This window comes from Puma concolor, chromosome E1, assembly GCF_028749965.1.
Source record: "Puma concolor isolate L17-30 chromosome E1, mPumCon1.1.hap2, whole genome shotgun sequence".
NCBI classification, from domain to species: domain Eukaryota; kingdom Metazoa; phylum Chordata; class Mammalia; order Carnivora; family Felidae; genus Puma; species Puma concolor.
In genome coordinates this window covers 15,854,434-15,874,872 of record NC_141680.1, presented here as the reverse complement: position 1 = coordinate 15,874,872, position 20,439 = coordinate 15,854,434, and the positions used below count along the sequence as shown (strand labels likewise).

The 20,439-nt window shown below is 45.8% G+C and overlaps 1 protein-coding gene across 1 annotated transcript in view; it reads right to left on the bottom strand.

Moving 5' to 3' along the window:
- The window catches only part of PITPNA (phosphatidylinositol transfer protein alpha), a 40,399-nt gene that overhangs the window by 7,387 nt on the left and 12,573 nt on the right, over positions 1-20,439 (bottom strand). Inside the window, exons 4-10 of the mRNA XM_025915829.2 lie at positions 19,961-20,052; positions 15,888-15,895; positions 14,757-14,831; positions 12,523-12,606; positions 10,545-10,622; positions 10,284-10,394; positions 9,379-9,501 (exon numbers count right to left, since the gene is read on the bottom strand). Of these exons, the coding sequence (XP_025771614.1) occupies positions 9,379-9,501; positions 10,284-10,394; positions 10,545-10,622; positions 12,523-12,606; positions 14,757-14,831; positions 15,888-15,895; positions 19,961-20,052 (571 nt within the window). The remainder of the gene's footprint in view (positions 1-9,378; positions 9,502-10,283; positions 10,395-10,544; positions 10,623-12,522; positions 12,607-14,756; positions 14,832-15,887; positions 15,896-19,960; positions 20,053-20,439) is intronic.

The window sequence follows — 20,439 nt, the reverse complement described above, 5'->3', positions numbered from 1 at the left end:
TAAGTTCGTTTAAGTGTGAGCAGGGGAGGGGCAGAGAGAGAGAGAGAGAGAGAGAGAGAGAGAGAGAGAGAATCCCAAGCAGGCTCTGCATTGTCAGCACAGAGCCCAATGTGAAGCTCAAACTCACAAATTATGAGATCATGACCCGAGCTGAAATCAAGAGTCAGACGCTTAACTGACTGAGCCACCCAGGGTCCCCGTGACCTACTTATTTTATAACTGTTTCACCCACCTCCCAATCCACCCTCCCCTTTGGGAACCACTAGTTTGTTCTCTATATTTGAGGCTCTGTTTCTCTTGTTTGTTCATTTGTTTTGTTTTTTAGATTCCACCTATCAGTGAGATTATATGGTATTTGTCTTTTTCTGTCTGACTTATTTCACTTAGTGTAATACCCTTTAGGGTCCATCCATGTTGTCACAATGCAAGATTTCATTCCCTTTTATGGCTGAGTCGTATGCCATCCATTTTATTTACACACACACACACACACCACATCTTCTTTATCCATTCATCTATTGATGGACACTTAGGTTGTTTCCATATCTCAGCTCAAAATAAATTTTTTTAAAAACACAAAAAAGAATTCATTAACTGTTTGCTCACTAATGACCATTCACATAAATTTTCGATTTGAGAGAGGCTAAGATTTAGTACCAGGGGAGCAAAGCTCCTTGGGCCCCAACTAGATCCATGTATACCCTCAGAGTTTATTGCCTTGCTTTAATTTACTAAAGCCAGGTCCTGTTTCCTACGGCTTAAGATGCAACTTCCTATCAGAGACCATGATAGCTTCCCCTACTCTCAGAGACAAGGTCACCTCAGAGGGTGCCACTGAAATAAAAATGCATTATTTCATTCTTCTAATGAAATGCTCTAAGAATGCTTATTTCCTGTTTCTTGGGGCCTGTATAACACCGAGAGGTTTTATCTGATGTTTGTTCTTCCGATCAAGCTATGTAGATGCATATAGTCCAGGAATATGAAAATACAAACTCCAATCCTGGTTTGTTTGTTTTGTTTGAGAAAAAGAGAGAACGTGTGTGCATGCACATGTGCGCACGCACATGTGCGCAAGCAAGGGAGCGGGGCGGAAGGAGAGAGAGAATCTTAAGCAGGCTCCACGCTGAGTGCAGAGCCTGATACAGGGCTCAGTCCCAAGACCCTGGGGTCGATCATGACCTGAACAGAAATCAGCAGTCGGATGCTCATCTGACTGAGCCATGTCAGTTGGACTAGGCATCCCCTGGTTTGTTTGTTTTTTAATTTTTATTTTAATGTTTATTTTTGACAGAGAAAGAGAGACAGAGCATGAGCGGGGGAGGGACAGAGAGAGAGGGAGACAGAATCTGAAGCAGGCTCCAGGCTCCGAGCTGTCAGCACAGATCCTGATGTGGGGCTCAAACTCACGGAGTGCAAGATCATGACCTGAGCTGACCCCTCCTCTGTTTGTTTTTTTAATATTTTTATTTATTTTTGAGAAAGAGAGAGAGACAGAGCATGATCAGGGGAGGGGCAGAGAGAGAAGAAGACACAGAATCTGAAGCAGGCTCCAGGCTCTGAGCTGTCAGCAGAGAGCCCGACGCGGGGGTCTAATTCACAGATCGTGAGATCATGACCTGAGCTGAAGTCAGACACCCAAACGACTGAGCCACCCAGGCGCCCCCCTTGGTTTGTTTTTAACAGTGATTTTCTCTAGGGAATAAGGCCAGGGATTGGAAGAAAGGAACTTTTATTCATCTATTTATTTTATTTATTTATTTGGACTTCAATTTTGTATTTTTCCATATTTATTTATTTTTAAGATTTTATTTTTGGGGCCCCTGGGTGGCTCAGTCGGTTAAGCCTCTGACTTCAGCTCAGGTCATGATCTCACAGTTCGTGGGTTCAAGCCCCGCGTTGGGCTCTGTGCTGACAGCTCAGAGCCTGGAGCCTGCTTCAGATTCTGTGTCTCCCTCTCTCTCTGCCCTTCTCCCACTCATGTTCTGTCTCTCTGTCTCTCAAAAATAAAAAACATTTAAAAAAAAAGATTTTATTTTTAATCTCTACACCTAACATGGGGCTCAAACTTACAACCATGAAATCAAGAGTCACATGCTCTACCGAATAAGCCAGGCAGGTGTCCCTAATTTTGTATATCTTTTGAAAATTTTTACTATTAAGTATGAAATACTCCTTTGATTAAAAAAAAAAAAACAAAAAAAAAAAACTAGTGAAAGTATCAATGTCAATATCCTGGTTGTGATACTATACTATAGTTTTGCAACACGTTGCCGTTGGGAGAAATGGATCTCTTTGCATTCTTTTTTTTAAGTTTATTTATTTTAGAGAGAGGGAGAGAGAGCATGCATGAACGTGGCAGACAGAGAAGGAGACAGAATCCCGAGTAGGCTCTGCTCTGTCAGCATAGAGCCAGAGGTGGGAATTGAACTCATAAACTGTGAGGTCACAATGTGAGCCAAAATTGAGTTGTACACTTAACTGACTAAGCCACCCAGGCACCCCACTCTGTATTATTTCTTATAACTGCATGTGAATCTTTTTTTTATTTAATTTTTTTTAATGTTTATTTATTTTTGAGAGACAGAGTGTGAGCAGGGGAGGGGCAGAGAGAGAGAGAAAGACACAGAATCTGAAGAGGCTCCAGGCTCCAAGCTGTCAGCACAGAGCCTGATGAAGGGCTCGAACTCACAAGCTGTGAGATCATGACCTGAGCCGAAGCTGGACGCTTAACCGACTGAGCCATCCAGGCGCCCCTACATGTGAATCTTATAATCATTTCAAAATAAAAAGTTCAATAAGAAATAAAGCTAGTAAAAAAAAAAAAAAAAAAAAATCAGTTTAAGACCCTGAAAAGCAACCAGAGACCAAGCATTCCTGAAGGAACACAAACATGAGGCACATGCAAATTGTTCCTAGAACCTCTTTAGAAAGCCCTTTGCAGGGGTTCCTGGCTGACTCAATCAGAGGGGCGCGTGACTCTTGATCTCCAGGTCATGAGCTCAAGCTCCATGGTGGGTGCAGAGATTACTTAAATAAATAAAACTGAAAAGAAAATTAAATTAAAAAAAAAAGAAAGCCCTTCAGAAAAGAAATTTGGTAATAAATAACAAGAGTCTTAAATTCTCTAATTCCATTAGTAGGAATTTATTCTAAGGAAATAATCATAATCCAAATCCAAATAATAATCCAAAACACTGCATGCACAGAAATTTTCATCCCAGCATTACTGACAACAGTGAGAACCTGAGAACATGAAGGAAAACCCAATGCAGGGCAGTGACCGATCACAGAGCAGTGTGTATGCTGCGGTCAGAACCCTGTGTGTGAAGAAACTCTTGGTGGAAAATGTTAACATTTGTTATAATGTTACATATTTGTTATAATGTTCAGAGAAAAAAGTAGGCTATCCATTTGGCATATGTCCTATGATCATAACTAAGTAAAAGTGTGTAGAAAGGGGCACCTGGGTGGTTCAGTCGGTTAAGCATCCAACTTTGGCCTAGGTCATGATCTCACGGTTCTCGTGAGTTCAAGCCCCGTATCGGGCTCTGTGCTGACAGCTCAGAGCCTGGGGCCTGCTTCAGATTCTGTGTCTCCCTCTCTCTCTGCCCCTCCTCTGTTCATGCTCTGTGTCTCTCTCTCTCAAAAATAAACATTAAATTTTTTTTTAAAAAAGTGTGTAGAAAGACTTCACATGTTTTGGAGGTTATCTTTAAGTAGAGTACAAGTGATTTTTTTTTCTTTCTACTTTCCACTATTTTCCAAAAAAATGTTTAATGTTTATACATTACCCTAATATTGAAAAATGAGACTGTATTTGAAAAGAAAAGAAAGAGGCGCCTGCCTGGGTAGCTCAGTTGGTTAAGCCTCCGACCTTGGCTCAGGTCACATGATCCCACAGTTTGTGAGTTCGAGCCCCGCATCAGGGTCTGTGCTGACAGCTCGGAGCCTGGAGCCTGCTTGGGATTCTGCGTCTCCCTCTCTCTCTGCCCCACCCCTGCTCGCACTCTGCCTCTTGCTCTCTCTCAAAAATAAACAAACATTAATAAGTGAATGACTGATGAACAAATAAATACATAAAAAATGTAAATAAATCTACTTCCATATTTCAAGATGTTCCAAAGTTCCAGGCGGTCTGCCCTGGGGTCACTCACTGTTGGGCAGATGAGAGGGAATTAAGAGTCCACGGGCCAACATGGTTCTCCACCTGCAGGGATCCCGCAGCCTCAAGAGCCGGAGCTAGTGCTGCCCTGTGCCAATGCTACTGGAATCTCACGCCCCACTGTCCCGCGGCCCAGCAGGTAAGCTAGGCTCTGAATGGTTTCTGTTGATCAGCTTAACCCTCTAAACTTCTGTCTACCATAATCACAAACTGGAAACTTTGGGGTACAGTAGGCATTTCACTGCCCAGGGACACTTATGTGGTCTCAGGGGAACCAGTTCAGAGTTTAAGACTTAAAAATCTAAAAATGATGGTGAACCAGCAATCATCTGCCAGAAAGCCAAAGGATGGAGCAAGGGACCTCTGCATCAAGAGTGAGGAGACGAGAAAGGGAAAGGCACATTCACAGGTAAGCACATGGACAGGGAGACTGACTGCAAGGAGGTTCAGAGACAGCCCCCAAAGTGGACCTGCGGAGCAAGAGGGTCACGCGGCCTCTCGGCTCCATCACGAAGGGATGGGCTATGGAGGGACCAGAGGAATCATGGAGCCCACAGGGACTTAGAAGGAACCCCCACAAAGGAAGGCTGGGAAAGAAAATGCTACAGAATCTTACTCATGCACTGACACAACAGTATCTTTGCTGTTTTTCAGCAAATGTTCTAGAGTCCAGCACATCAGGAAACAAGTTTTCTTAAAAGTTTTAAAGTGAGTTCCCTTCTCCCAGGTGCATTATCTACAGAGTTACCGGCCAAAGGCTCAGGCGGCACTTGTATACTGAACTAGAAGGTATCCTCAACTTCTTTGAGCCTCAGTTGTTCTACCTATAAGATGAAAATACTATGGCACAGGATGACATGAGGATTTGATAACGCAATTCATGGAAAATGCTGACCACACACGCCAGGCGTACAGTAAGACCTCAATAAAATATTAGCTATTAGTAATGAAAATATTTTTTATTACCACCACATTCAAGAGATAGTGAGTTCCCCACTATAGGAAGCAATCAAGCACAGGCTGGTGGGGAAGCTGCAGAGAGGACTCAAGCGTTGGACATGCAACGGGACTAAGTGAGCTTTAAGGAGCTTTTTTTCAGTTTCAAGATTATGAGTCTCTTTTTAAAAAAAAATTTTTTTTTTCTTAGTGTTTTTATTTATTTTTGAGACAGAGAGAGACAGAGCATGAGCAGGGAAGGGGCAGAGAGAGAGGGAGACACAGAATCAGAAGCAGGCTCCAGGCTCTGAGCCATCAGCACAGAGCCCGATGCGGGGCTCGAACTCACAGACTGTGAGATCATGACCTGAGCCGAAGTCGGACGCTCAACCGACTGAGCCACCCAGGCACCCCTCAAGACTATGAGTCTCTTAAGAGAGCAAGAGCAAGGGAGAGGGAGAAAGAGGGAAGAAGGGAGGGAAAGAGGAAAGGAGGGAGGAAGACAGACAGACACTGCTCTCCTACAGGCACACATATCCTGACATGTTTCTTTTTAGGGCAAAGGACTGATCTCTTGATCCCTTGTTTCTCAAACCCTTGAACCTCACCCAAGAATGGTAAGTCCACCCTCCCATTGGGACCAGAGTTACAGTAGTGGTGACTGTGGCCTTATAGTGACCCCTCATAATTCACCGAGAAAATCCACCCACGTTAGACTGCTATGCATTATTCAGAGAGCAAGGGTCATAATTCCTCTTGCAAATTTACAGTTAACCATGGCAGGTTGTAAACTTGCATCTATCGCTATTCCTCCCCCAAACCCCACTACGATGACAGTAAACGAATAAGCAAAAGATATAAAACCATGAAGACAACAAAAACACAGGCGCCAACAGCAGACAAGAGATGGCAACACCATTCTGGAAGATGAAACATGGATGGACGAGTAGTGACTAATTCGCAGAGCAGCAGGACTGGCACTAAGTACCTGTGAGGAGGGGAGCTGAGGAGGAACAGACCCACTTGTGCTGCAAGTTCTCCAGAGGCTCAGGAACCGGAAGCACCAGGTACCTTAGAGGGTGGGTGTGCAGCCAGGGTTGAAAATGGGTGACTTGTTTGAAAGTGAGAATAAAAAAAACCCAGTTTGGCCCTGGTATTCCCTCCCTGAGTTCTCACATCCAAGCAATCACCCCACTTCCTGTCACATCGTAGCAGCAGTGAAGGGCTCAGCAAGTGCGGGGGTGGGGGGGGGGGAACCCTTAACCAAGGGGTTAAGTTCAAGCAATCCCATGGCATGCTCACTCTTAGATGTGAATGAATGGCCAAGGACCGCTAGTCATTTAAGGAAAGCCACTAAGGCGAATCACAGAGTCCAACAGGAGAAGGGTGCTCAGGGGAAACAAAGAACACACGAGGGGCAGAGAAACCTCAAAAACCAAACACAAAAACAAAAAGCCAAAGCCTCAGAAAAGGAAGATAACGCACAGAGAAAAACAGAAAAAGTACTGAAGAAAAACAACACGGTGCAAGAAATGCTTGAAAATGTTTTTAAAATCAATAGATGAGAGAGAAGCAAACATTGGAAAATATCTTCAGAAGGCAGATAAAAAAGGAGAGAAAACATAAGAAAATGAGGTCACTTCATTAAGTCTGATTTCTGACTCCTAATAAAAATTCCAGAAAAAAAGAATAAAGGAAACAGAGGGGAAAAAATTATGAAATAGATACACAAACACATTTTCCAGAACTGAGGAGATCTTGAGATCAGAGTGTCTGTTGAGGGGGGAGCAAAATCGGCGAGGATGAACCGACATTACCTACGTTATCACACGGCACACGCCACACGACCAGACGGGATCACCCACGTAAAGATTCAAAAACAAAACTTAATGACACAGATACATAAAACTAAGCTAACTAAAGGAAGGGAGGCAATTACTAACTTCTTATCTTTTTTCCCCCCAGGTGTTTATTTAAATTCCAGTTCGTTAACATACTAGTTTCAAACTGTATTATTAAAAAACAAAAAATTTCCCAAGAAAGGAAAGGAAATCAGCAGAAGACTAAAGTGCTCAGATGGGGAAATGAACAAAAAAGTTGTAATAATACAAACAGAATAATAAATTAACCCAAAATTCTGATAATGGAGGAGGGAGAAGAGAGTGAATGATGGGTGGAGTACAGGAACTAAATCATAGGAAAAGTCGACCATTAATATCTAAAGTTGAGAAATTGAGAATTAAGCACCTAAGCATATTATTTGGAAATACTGGAGGTCATTAACAAAAGAAACACCCCGAAGAACTGCAAGGGGGTGCTTCTTGGGGGCAGGACTCCAGGGGCAGGGCAGAGGAGGACAGCTTCTTCCTCATAAGCCGGGGACGCCATCTGAGTTTGAAAACTATAAAAATGCTTTTGGAGGTGATGTTTTTGTTCACGCAAAAACTGTGGTGATGGTTTCACAGATGTATACTTATCTGAAACTCATCAAGATATATATATTAAATATGTGCAGCTTTCTGTGTGTCAATCATACCCCAATAAGTTTTTTTTTAATAAATATAACTATAAAAATAAAACTTTGATAAAAATATTTTTAGAAGGAGGGAAAAAAAGAGAAAAAAGACAAGTATGCCAGAGGTACAGTTGCTGATGAGGTCAAAAGATGTCCCACAACGACACAGACTTGGTTTTCCCTTTTTCTTCTATTACAAACTATTTAAAATTCCAGTTCTAAAATGGGTTTCCTGAATTTGCAGTTAGCCTGGAGGATAGCGGTCTTCTAAGGTTTTGGCACAATTCTCCACAGAATGGAGAAACACACAGAGAGAGGTGGGGATTAAAAAAAAGAACTCCCTAATGGTGAGGACTCTCAAACTTTGAATCTGAGAGTCAGATCCAGGAGCTCCTCTGGAGAGTTCCTCCAGCTCCAAGAACTCAAATTCTGCCCAAAGAGTGAAAGGCTGTCCGCAAACGCCTCCATGAGCCCCAGTATACCTTGTCAGGCAGTGGGTGACGGAAGCTCCAGGCTGAGCCCTGAAGTCACCACACTCCTTTGTTTGGTAATTTTTTTCCCTTCTTTTGTCAGGACTAGGGTGACCAAAACACTCCGGCCTCTCTCATATAGTCCCGGAGGTTAAAAATCTACCACTTCCTTGAAGATCCTTAGCAGAAGAATCAGGAATTGTGTCAAAAATCCTGCCACTTCCCTGCCAAATGCAGCTGGATGAATAATCAGAACATCTGCCTTCAACAGGAACTAGGGAAGGAAGAATGCCTGGGCCCAGTCTGCACCCAAGACCAGCTCAGTGGAGCGGGAGCACCACGGGCACCCAGGCCTGGGTCTCGCCGGAGGCACTACCGGGGAGCTGGGTGAAGCTGGGCAAAGCAATGTCTGCCCGACATCTGGCTCCACACCAACCCACCCAGGGCAAGGAGGGAGAAATGGACGGCAGTTATGAAACAGAGCTTCCTGCCTTATTTTTAGCCCCGAGAGGGCAGGACGGCCCCAAATGGCATCTAAGGGAGGAAAAGCAGCCAAGTGATCCGGAGCTATGGCTCTCACCCTGCCCGTATCACCCTGCCCGTATCACGAGCTGGACTCTCGGAGCCTCGTCTGAGGGTGGCAACAACAGTGGCGTCTCCTCACCGGTATCATGAGGATCTCAGGAGATGGCGTATTTAAGAGCCCTTGGAATGGTGCCTCACACACAGTCAGTGCTTGAATATTGTTTACTGACCATCTCCTCAGAGCGAGCCTTGCAGAGAAGCATCCCCAAATGAGGCGGCACGAGTGGTAGGCCTCCGGCTCCTTGGATCCACGCCAAGCCCCCGCTTCCCCCAAAAGAGCCAAGGCTCCAAACTCTAAATATAGCTCAAGACCACCCTCTTCAGTAGTTAGCTGCGTGTGTGCGCTGCTGCCGTCCTCCGTGGGGGATGTGCGTGGTACTCACGGATCCGACCAGCCTGCCTTCTCCCAGGGGCCCCCTCGAGGTCGCAGCCCAGCACGGCTCCCCCCACCCATCCAGTTCCAAAGAACCACGGCAGCAAGCGCTCACTTGGCACGCAGCACACGCTGCCATATTCGTCTCTCCGAGTACGCCAAGGCCTCAGCTCGCTGTCTCTCCTTCCATGCCACCTGGCACCAGACCTTACTCACGTGGACACTGATGCGTTCCTAGAGCCGCAGGCGGTGCCCTCGTGAACTGCCCCGCATGACGGTCTCCTTCGGGGATCGACCGGGTGGAGAGCCCAGTCTCTTCCAGGCACCCACTTACCTCATCCAGCTGTCTCTTCGTCTCTTCTTCCATCCTTCGGATGTCGTCCATGGTCAGGTCAACCCACTTATCGAGCCAACAGAACAGCTGCCTGTGGAAGTTTGTAAACAGACGCCTTTCTTGCTACAGAGAGGAGGGAACCTAGTTAGAAGTTAGAACCAGAAGGCAGAGGCCACTGCTGCAGCTCCCCTCCCACGATCGTGTCAACAACCCCACTTTCCGGGGGTGGGCGGGGAAGAGTGGTGCCCGGCTGGCTTACATGGGTGAGCCCTTGGGTCCCAAAAGTCAGTGATTTTTGCCCTCACATGACAACAGGTAACGTCTCAGGTAGGAGGGAGCCCCCCCACAGCCTAGGCCCTGTGTCCAAAATGCTGGCAAGACAGGCAGCGCATGTGCTCACAGTTCGGCCAAGGCCCCCCAAAAACTGTGCCAAGTTTCCCTTCTTGTCTCTGGAGCCTAAGGCCAGGTTAAAACCGGCCAGCAGCTATGAAATGTGGCCCAGGAGCGAGGCTCTAACACATCAGAGAAAAAGCTATAAAAACGCCTTAGGTCTGTCCAGTTCAGGAATTGAGGGTGCTGGAGAATTTAGCTCATGGGGCCTCTTGCCTTTCGGCTTCAAGCAAAGAGAAAGACTGAGTTTTATTTGAAGCTCAGTTATAGAAAACCCCTTCCTGTTTCCTTTTTGTTGCTTCAGTTTCCTTCCCTGTAACATGTGGTGCTCCTGGACAGACAGCATTCAACTGTAAGACAGTTAAGTGAAAGGGGAAGTGGGGTCTGGGAAATCAAACCGAAATATTCTGATGTCACCCACCTGAGGATAAAAGTCACTTATCTTGTTGGGCAACCTCCCCCCCCCCCCCCCCCCCCCCCCCCGCCACAGGAAAGGTCTTACCCTGGTCACTTACCTTATGTATAAAGTTTTCCACTTTGTTCTGCAGGCCCCACCACTTAAACTTGACAGTGACCAGTTTGTATGCACACATGTATGGGCAGTCTTTCTGATTTACAAGTTCTTGCTGTATTAGAAACACACATATAGGCAGGCAGGTAACTAAGAGGGCAGACCTCTGGCTCTCCCTCGGCCCACCCTAGCCATTCCCCTCCTCAATGGCAGAGGTCTGCCTGTGCTGTGCCCTGCCCCCTGGTGGTGAGGATGTGAACTGCACCTTCCAATTGGGTCCCAAGGGTCCTCGGCCTGTTTTGATAGACTTAAATTTTGCTGGGTCTTCCTCCGCCTTGTAATCCTGAGAGAAGTGGTAGAATTGGAGTTGGGGTCGGAAGGGAGAGAAGGAGGGAAGGCGGGAGGGGGAGAGACACAGAGATTAGGTTTTTCCATCAGAATACACTTCATACCAGTTGAAGCTGCTGGTGTATAGAAAACATGGGAAAATTTTATAAACAAGATATAGAACCGTTTACATTTGCCTCTGAGGAGAGCTCTGTGTGATTTTCTCTGCCACAGTTTGTTTTCAGTTTTATGCGTATGAAAGTGTCAAGTCAAGTACTATCTGAGCAGGCACATATTTCCAGCTTAAGACAGAGATATTCAACCTGGGATAAGCATCTGAATGGAAAGCTTTTTCAAAATACAGATTTTTGGGCTGCTGCACCTAAAACCCAGCAAATAAGAATATTTGCAGGTAAGGGCAGATTTTCTTTTTTTTGTTTTAAGCCTCCGCAGGTGATTCTAAAACCTGGCCATAGATGAGAACTGCTTGTCGAACCTGAAATCTCATCCAATCTCCTGCTGGTTCTGTTGTTTTTAACTGACTTGTTTTAATAAAATCATTACTGGAAACGTTCATTGTATGGAACCTATCCTCTTGTATACCATTGTTAGTCTCACTTCACTTAATTATAATGCGGTCAATGCTGTGTGTGAATTAACCATAACAGAAGTTTAATCTGTGGCTATTCTTCTGCACTGACTAATATGGGCTTAAGAAAAGCAAACTCACTCCAAGAGCTACTTAACGAAAATACTGAAGAAAACAAATCACATGCATACACACGAGTCATAAAGTATTTCCCAAAATGAAAATTATGTGTGCTTTAAAAAAAAAAAAAAGATCAACCTTTTGTGTCAACTATACTTAAATAAAAACAAATAAATTAATTATTCATATTTTCCCCACCTCTGCTTATCTCCATGCACACAAAACCACCAGAGTTGACAAAATCCTCAGAGAGCCATAGTCTTTGTTAGCATTTCTGTTGGAGAAATATCTGGGTATGCTCAGTTTGAGAAAATCCATTAAGCTACACACTTAGGATATATAAACTTTGCTGTATGCTATACTTCAATAAAAAGCTTTTTGAAAAAGCCACTAACTTTTGAGGGTGGAAGTGAGGCTATTACACAAGGAAACATAGGATGGTTTTCCTGTCTTTTTGGAGACATACAGATCAAAATATCGAAGCACAGAGAGCGACTCCAAGAAAGAGGTGTCGTACCCCTGGGATATGGAGAGCAAACACTTACTTCCCACCAATGGGCAGAGAGCCAAATTCCTCTGCCCTGATCCCAATATCCCCCGTCAAATAGGAAGAGTAGTGAATGAGGAAGAAACTAAACTTTCCTTCCCTAAACAAATACTTCCTGGGAGCACAGCACTGAGCAGGACACACCTGGTCCCAGCTCTCTCCAAGTTCATGGTCTAGTAGTGACTGTCCTTTTCTGGGCATGTGCTGCCATGTGTGTTACTCTGACAAGCCACCACCAACTTCTTGGGGGGAGGGCATCTGTCTTTTCATTTTTCTGCTGGAATCCATAGAACACAGTCTTCCAAACACAACAGGCAGGCAATAAATGTTTTTTTAATTACTGGGTTGGAAACATTAATTTGAAAACTAGTTTCAGGCTAAGTGTCATTTCAGCTGAGCAAATTATCCTCAGCACCTACACTGTCCGGTGATAATTCCCAGAGGCTAAACAGGACACATACATCCGGGCCACTATCTTCCTGGTGGAATCCCCAAGTCAAGATAGGAGAATTCTTAACACTACTTTACAAAAATAAAATAAGCAATAGCTGAGACAGAACTTCCCTTTGAGCCAAGTTGGGTACGGTTCCCTGGTTTCTCTGACACTTGGAAGTCATTTCTGCACCTCAAAGGCTGCCCACGTCGCTAACCAGTTCCTACCTTGCTAAGTACTTGGCTTCGATCTGCAATGTCTATATATATGGCTTCCACGTGTTTCCAGGCCTCAGGCTCCAGTTTGTGCACCTGTAGGAACAAGGACCACTGTGTAGGTTTTGTCAACTACAAAGCACCCTTTATCCAGAATGAACACCTAGGGGGCGCCTGGGTGGCTCAGTTGGTTAAGCATCCATCTGACTTCGGCTCAGGCCATGATCTCCCAGTTCATGGGTTCGAGCCCCGCATCGGGCTCTGTGCTGACAGCTCAGAGCCTGGAGCTTGCTTCAGATTCTGTGTCTCCTTCTCTCTCTGTTCCTCCCCTGCTTATGCTCTGTCTCTCTCTCTCTCTCAAAAATAAATAAATATTACAACAGAATGAACACCTAGGAACAGCTATTCCTGTAGTCATCGATGTGCAATTCCTACCAGTAAGGAATTATAGACAAAATTATCCAAAGGAACAAGAGAAGGATTTTAAGTAGATATACAAGAGAGAAGTAACACTCTGATTTCAGCAGGCCAGAACACACAGGGCTACTTACAGCACTAACATTATTTCTGTATGTTCCCCTTTATAAAGACTACAAACACTTGTGGACTTGTTCCCTGTTTAGCCATATACTGTTTTGTTTTTTTTTTTTTTAATGCTTATTTATTTATTTTTGAGAGAGAGAGAGAGAGAGAGAGAATGAGAAGTGGAGGGGCAGAAAGAGAGGGAGAGGGAGAGAGAGAGGGAGGGAATCCCAAGCAGGCTCCACGCTACCAGCACAGAGCCTGATGTAGGGCTCAAACTCAAAACTTACAAATCAGAGATCATGACCTGAGCCAAAATCAAAAGTCGGACGCTTAACTGAGTCACCCAGGTGCCCCTATACTGCTTACTTTGATGCTTTTAAAAAACTTTCTCTTGCTTATCTTCCAGTCCCCTCCTGAGTAACACCACCACCACCAGATTCTATGCACAAACATCCATGTAGAGAGATTTTTCTTTTAACAAAAAATGGTAACACAAATATACAGTTTTGCATCATGCTTTTTTTTTCACTGAACAGTCTACCTTGAAGACTGTTCTCTATTGGTTTTTTTTTTAAGTTTTTATGTGAACATGTTTTATTTTTAAAAAATATTTATTTTATTTTGAGAGAGAGAGAGAGAGAGAGAGCACGGACAAGCAGGGGGGAGGGGGAGGAGGAGAGAGAGAGGGAGGGAGAGAGACAGAGAGAGAGAGAGAGAGAGAAGAGAAGAGACAGAGAATTCCAAGCAGACTCCGCACTGTCAGCACAGAGCACGATGCGGGGCTTGAATTCACAAACGGTGAGATCATGACCTGAGCCGAAATCAAGAGTCAGATGCTTAACTGACTGAGCCACCCAGGTGCCACCCCACCTTTTTAAAAAATGTTTATTCACTTATTTTGTGAGAGAGAGAACAAGCAAGGGAGGGAGCGAGAGAGAGAGAGAGGAGAGAGAGAGAGAGAGAGAGAGAGAGAGGAGAGAGAATATTCTCTTTATCTTTTAAATATTTATTTGGAGAGAGAGGGAGAGGGACAACATATGAGCAGGGAAGGGGCAGAGAAAGAACTCCAAGCAGGCTCCAAGCTGTCAGCTCAGAGCCCGATGCAGGGCTCGATCTCACAAACTGCAAGATTACAACCTGAGCCCAAATCAAGAGTCAGTTGCTTAACCAAATGAGCCACCCAGGCGCCCCTATAATCTTCGTGGTTTAAAAATACAATTCCTCTGTGCCAAGCGTTGCATTTTAGACCAATCTCAGCTCTACGAGAAGGCCCTATAAGGAGTCTTGGAGGGGCGCCTGGGTGGCTCAGTCAGTTAAGCGTCTGACTTCGGCTCAGGTCATGACCTCATGGTTCGTGAGTTTGAGCCCTGCATCAGGCTCTGGGCTGACAATTCGGAGCCTGGAGCCTGCTTTGGATTCTGTGTCTCCCTCTCTGTCTGCCCTTCCCCAACTTGTGCTCTCTCTTTCCCTCTCTCTGACTCAAAAAATAAAAGAAAAACATTTAAAAAATTAAAAAAAAAAGAAAAAAGGAGTCTTGGAGATCATGTTTGGCAAATTAGAGCAATCCCATGCTGGTAGAAAGGGTCTAGGTACAGGCTGTTGCCTTCATGGCCAGGGAAAATGGGACCACGGGGAAGGCAGTGAAGGAGAAGCTCTGGGCAGAACCTCAAACGCCACTCTGCAGCCTGCAAGTCCTTGGGCTCTTGGGAAGTGCTACTTACATTCTCCTGGGTGCCAAGATCTGGTTTGTGCCAGGTTTCAATTTTAATCAGAAAGTCTTCTTTCATGTATTCATTCTGGAAGGGGGAAAACACCTTACGGTCACCAGCCTCAAAGGTGGAGAGTAACTATCTCCCATTACTGCTCGCGGGCGGTTGAGAGACTCCAACTTGTCTTACAGTAACAGCCAACTTGACGAGGCGCCCACAACATGCTAGGGGCGTGTTATCTTGTTCACTCCTTATCCCAGTCTGCAAGGGCTGTAGTACTATCACCCTCATTTTACAGACGAGGAAAGCGAAGTTCAAAGCGGGGAGGTGACTTGTCCAAGGCCACGGGGACACCGACAGAGCTGGGCCTTAAAACCACATTGGTCTGACTTCAAAATCCACGTAATTAACAACTCAGTCATCCTGCTTTAAGCACAGGGTGCCAATGGTTAATGTGAGAAGGAATATTCCTAACCAACCAAATGTTCACCGGCGCCCCATCCGCCAGCCAGACTTTTGCCGAGGCCTGAAGTTCTCTTCTCAGCAAATGAACCCTTGGTGCTTCCTCCCTTGATGCTGTTTAAAACATGGTGCTACTTGGAGGAGGCACGCATTAACCCCGAACTCCTCAGCGGGCATGAGGTGGGCAGAAGCCGCCTCCGCTGAGCAGCAGGGACGGACACCCGGATGTGGTGTCCAAGGGTGAAGAGAAGGGGTGATGATGGGGGGGCGGACGTGGAAAAGACACCCCGTTGCCTTCACAATTTTGCCAACAGGCAGTGCCGCCTGGGGTCCACAGGTGCGCACGTGGGAAAGCCACAATCAGTCAGCTGAACTGAGGTTTCGTAAACCCTGAGAAGGCATGACGTGGGGAGGGCGGGAGAGAGCCTCGGGTCATCCTGTACACGTGAGACCCGTGGTCCTCACTGCCGGACCTACAAAGCCACATGCCAATGCAGCTTACGGCAAGAGGCCACTTTCCCAATTAACAAATTCCTCATTAGGAGCAAAAGGATTAAGCCTCAACAGCACCATGTCTACTGACAGAGAGGAACACCCAGGAACCGCCAGTGTAGTGATATTTTAATTTCCTCTTTTCTTATAAATCATCTGCAATTCCACTCCCCCCTCGGAAATTCTTACCGTAATAACTGCTCCAAGGCAAGGACATGGAAAGAAGAGAGAAAAAGATTAATGAGGATCAATAAATATCTGCCCCTCATCCCCAGGGACCACGGTAGTAAAAAGTTCTCCACTCCCTGGGGCTTATGCCATGGTCACCCTTCAAGCCCCATGAGTGCATCTGGCGCTTCAAATGTACCAACCCTCAAGGTTCACTCATACAAAAATCCCAAAAGACCAAATCTGGAATGGATTCTTCCCAGCTGCGCAAGGAAGGGGGCCGGCTCTGAGGAGCTGAAGCCCCCTGAGACCCAGCACTCTGCCATCAGAGCGTCACCTCCCACCGCCTCCCGGGGCACAGAGGGCGCTTGCGGCCAGACACTGTCTGTCGGCCTTCTGCACGCTTCCTGTCACTGTAACCAAATCTCGCGCCCTCTATACTCCTGCTCATTGTAATGAGACCCCTTCGGAGAGCACGGATCAATTATTTACCAGAGAAAATGGCTGCAGCTCTAATGTCACTGGGGAACAAACTAGCTCTCCTCCTGACAACAGCCCAGGTCACTGTGTACCCTCTGAATTTAGGAGCTATCTCAGGTTCTGATGTATGTCACACGGCCATATTGGACAGCTTATGGGGCTAACAGTCAAACTCCATAACTCCAAAACTGAAACTGAGGTTACCCCTGAGATTAAAATGAGGAAACGCTGAAATATAACAGAGAAGGCCCACCTTGTATAGAAACAATCCAAGAGACTACTAGTAATTTCCCTGAGTCCGATGAAAGATACTTGCAAGAAAGCACCCGGTTAAGATTATTAACTACGTGGCCTGTCCTGTTATCAGCTTGAAGGAAATCAGTTCACAAAAAAGGAAATGATAGGTATGATATCCACTGAGCGGGAGGCCAAAGAGGCCCGTTTGGCAGAAATTCTCCTGTGTTATACCGGTGGCAGTAATTCCAGGGCACATCTAGTCAGCCCCGTCTCTACAGGGGAGACAGTGGTGTCAGTCGGGGCTGGTTTGACGACACGAGCCACTAAGGTTCTCCAACTAACTACCTGATCCTGAATCCGTGTACTCCAAGCAATGTTCTAGTAGCCAGGCCTCCGTGGGGACAGAATATGCTCATCAATGGACACGAGAGTCCAATCACTTAAGCAAATGGACATTTCTACCGCGTGTTGGCGTACTGAGTAAGCGCTGGTTTCCCATGTAGAGGGGTCCCCAAGGAAAGAACACTCTAGTCAGCAAACAGGAATACCCGGTGTCATTAGTTAATTCTGTATTTCAATACAACTTAATATATCAGCATTTGGGGTTCTCATGCGTTAGTCTTTCTGATACGCTGAGAAAAGGATCCACTCAGTTCTGACAAACTAGGTTTCTGAACCTACGAGGGTGATGACCCTCCCTGGCCTTTAATGTCAACTCAGGTGACCAAACAAGCTCCCCCAATCTTCTCTAGTCCTCCCTGTCCCTCCAAACACCTCTGCATTCAGAACAGACCCTTTTCTTCAAAGCACAACACTAGCTATACTGGAAGAGTCTCGGGAAGCCCTTTGCAGTTGGGAAATGCGGCTCTCCAAATAAGACTTATCAGGTACTTTAAAACCATGGCTTACCGAGACCGTGTTCAGGCCCGGGTTAAGGTTAGAAGGAGAGGCAAGAGGAGAAACGTTTATTTCCCTCTTCCTACTTTCAATCACAGGCCAAGCCCCCTCTTAACCCCTCCTTATCAGCAACAGGAGGAAAGAAACAGAGAGAAACAAGGTCAGAGGACGGAAAGAGCGGACAGTGAAGAGAGCATCACAAATCCGTTTTCATTCCACTCAGAGCAGGGGTAGAGCCTTCTAAAAGACACCCTATGCTCCTTTATCCATTCTCACCTAAAACTTTACTTCAGCCAGGCTAAGGGGTTTGAACTATTGATCTTTCTCCTACCAGAGAGAACTGGCCAGTATTTCTGGCTCCTTATTTCTATCTCTGAATTTCAAAAAACAATGTCTAACTAAGCAGATCTAAGATTCAACATATTCGTTCCGTATGATGGAGAGTTCTGGCTATGAGACCAGCACCCACTGAAGAAACCAACCTTACTCCCCTAACTCCCTCCTTTTCTCTTCATGGAATATTTAGAAATTACATTCTTCTTCTTCTTCTTTTTTTTTTTTTTTGCTAAGGATCAGGACAATATGTGAATGGACACTTGGCATCTAGAAAAATGCCCGTGTCAGCTGTAGCACACTCTCCCCAGAATTACTCAGAGGACAGAGGCGTCTCTGAGTCAACACAAGCTCTGTACGCAGAACACTGACCCAGGCATGAAAGAGTCCACATTATCTGTTTATCACTGTTATGCCATGTTGGTTAAGGTTTTTATGATGCATGCTCCATGCAATTCTCTTGGACATAAAGAAAATTCACCTTTGACCCTAGGCCAGACACACCCAGCCACAGTGGGCAGTGTCTTTTTTTTTTTTTTTTTTTAATTTTTTTTTTTTTTTTTTTTTTTTCAACGTTTATTTATTTTTGGGACAGAGAGAGACAGAGCATGAACGGGGGAGGGGCAGAGAGAGAGGGAGACACAGAATCGGAAACAGGCTCCAGGCTCTGAGCCATCAGCTCAGAGCCTGACGCGGGGCTCGAACTCACGGACCGTGAGATCGTGACCTGGCTGAAGTCGGACGCTTAACCGACTGCGCCACCCAGGCGCCCCCGGGCAGTGTCTTTTAAGAAAGTGTGTGCATGCCTCTTTTCCAAGAATTTAACAATTTTATGCCCTGCACTGTTTAGGGAGTTGTGGTATTTGCACTGTCAGCTACTGCAATAAAACTCTAAGTGTTACACATCCCGGGTTCTACCGAAGATTGTCCATCGCCTGAAACAAAGTTCTTGAACCTCTGTAGGGCCACTGAGGGTTGGAGAGAGCAATGACTCTGTGCTCTAGCCTTTAGTCACTCCCAAAGTCCACAGGATAAGGACTCCATGGGTGGAACATCCTCATCAGATACAATCTTTAGGGTGTGCCGGGTTCCAACAAATGAGACAGGTGTTAACTCTACACGTAAGTAGAGGCTGGCAGGAGGGCCCCACAGCCAGACTGTCTATGCCAACAAATGCAGGTTGGCCAGGGGAAAGACCACTCAACTAACTCACAGTCAAATTCCAGGGGACCTCTAAGGACACCCCCCACCCCCCTCCAAGATTTGGATCAGTACTGGCTTCGGTCCTCCAAGAGTTCTACTCTTAAAGAGCCTTCAAGACCTAAGAATCCTAGAATGCTAAGAGTCTGAATTACATAACAGGAATCCCAGAATGTCTAGAAGAGAAAGTTCTCTGTGGAGGTACAAGTCTTTCCTTCCCAGAAACTCCAGATAGCCAAGATTAAGACAATAATTCCACCCCTACTCATACCTTGAATACAGAACATGCTGATTTTGTGTAAGCCTTTAATTCAGGGCTCTTAGCACGTATATTCTATGTGTATATAGATTCTATACACATCTATATAATACAGACACACACACACACACACACACACACACACACACACACACACACAGGCTTGACCCTCCCCCAGGGCAAGAAGGTCACCTTATAGGTCCTTTCCTACGACTGCCTCCCTCAAGAGTTCCTCAGACTCAAAGCTGTTTTTCAAGCCAAACCCAAATATGTTATATTTAACTGGAAATTTCAGTGTCTAACAATAAGGGAGTGGTTTAAAAAGATCACAGTACCCTCACAGAATAAAATACTATTCAGACATTACAAATTTAAAAAACAGTAGACTACATAGCGATAGGGGAAATGTCCTGAGTAAAAAATGAACAATTTATACCATCCCAACCAAGGCGGACTGGTTCTATGCCATCCAGGCCGTGACTCCTTGGTGGTTCCCACCCAGCTGGCTGCCAAACTGTACTAGACAGCACGGATGCTCACCACCAGCCCGGAGGGAGTCCCCAGGCTCATCCTTTCACTGGCTTAATCTGGCAAATGAAGGTATCACCGCCACCCCTGGGCCTACTTGACCACACCCTCGGTCCACCTTGGGGCTCAAACTCCAGCCTCTGGCCAGGTCTGCACTTACCAGTTCTGCAGTAAGGGTAGGCATTCCATGCCTTTTCATGTATATTCAGGGCTCCCTCTGGGGCTAGCATTCGAACAAACGTGGGCACTTTGCTGTGGTGAGAAAAAGGGATTGTGAAGAAAAATGGAGAGGAGAAAAGACAGTGGGCTTTTATATCACATTCTTCAGGCCACAGCCCCAGCTTCTTCAGTGGGGTTGACGAGCAAATTTCCATGAGATAAGCAGGTTACTCTTGTGTGTGTGAGGCCACCTGTCAGAGCCTGACGCCCAGGCTCGGCTGGCTACTAACATCTACCCACTACTCACCCCAGTACCTCACCACCCATCAGAACAGGACAGCAGGTGGGACCCTGGGCTACCTGCCACGGCTTGGCAGTCCTTACATTATCATTACCCATTTTTTTTTAGCTCACCAGGCCCAGGGCATTATACTACACCCCGCAAGGATGTGATAACTCCAAGAGTTCACCCGTCTAGGC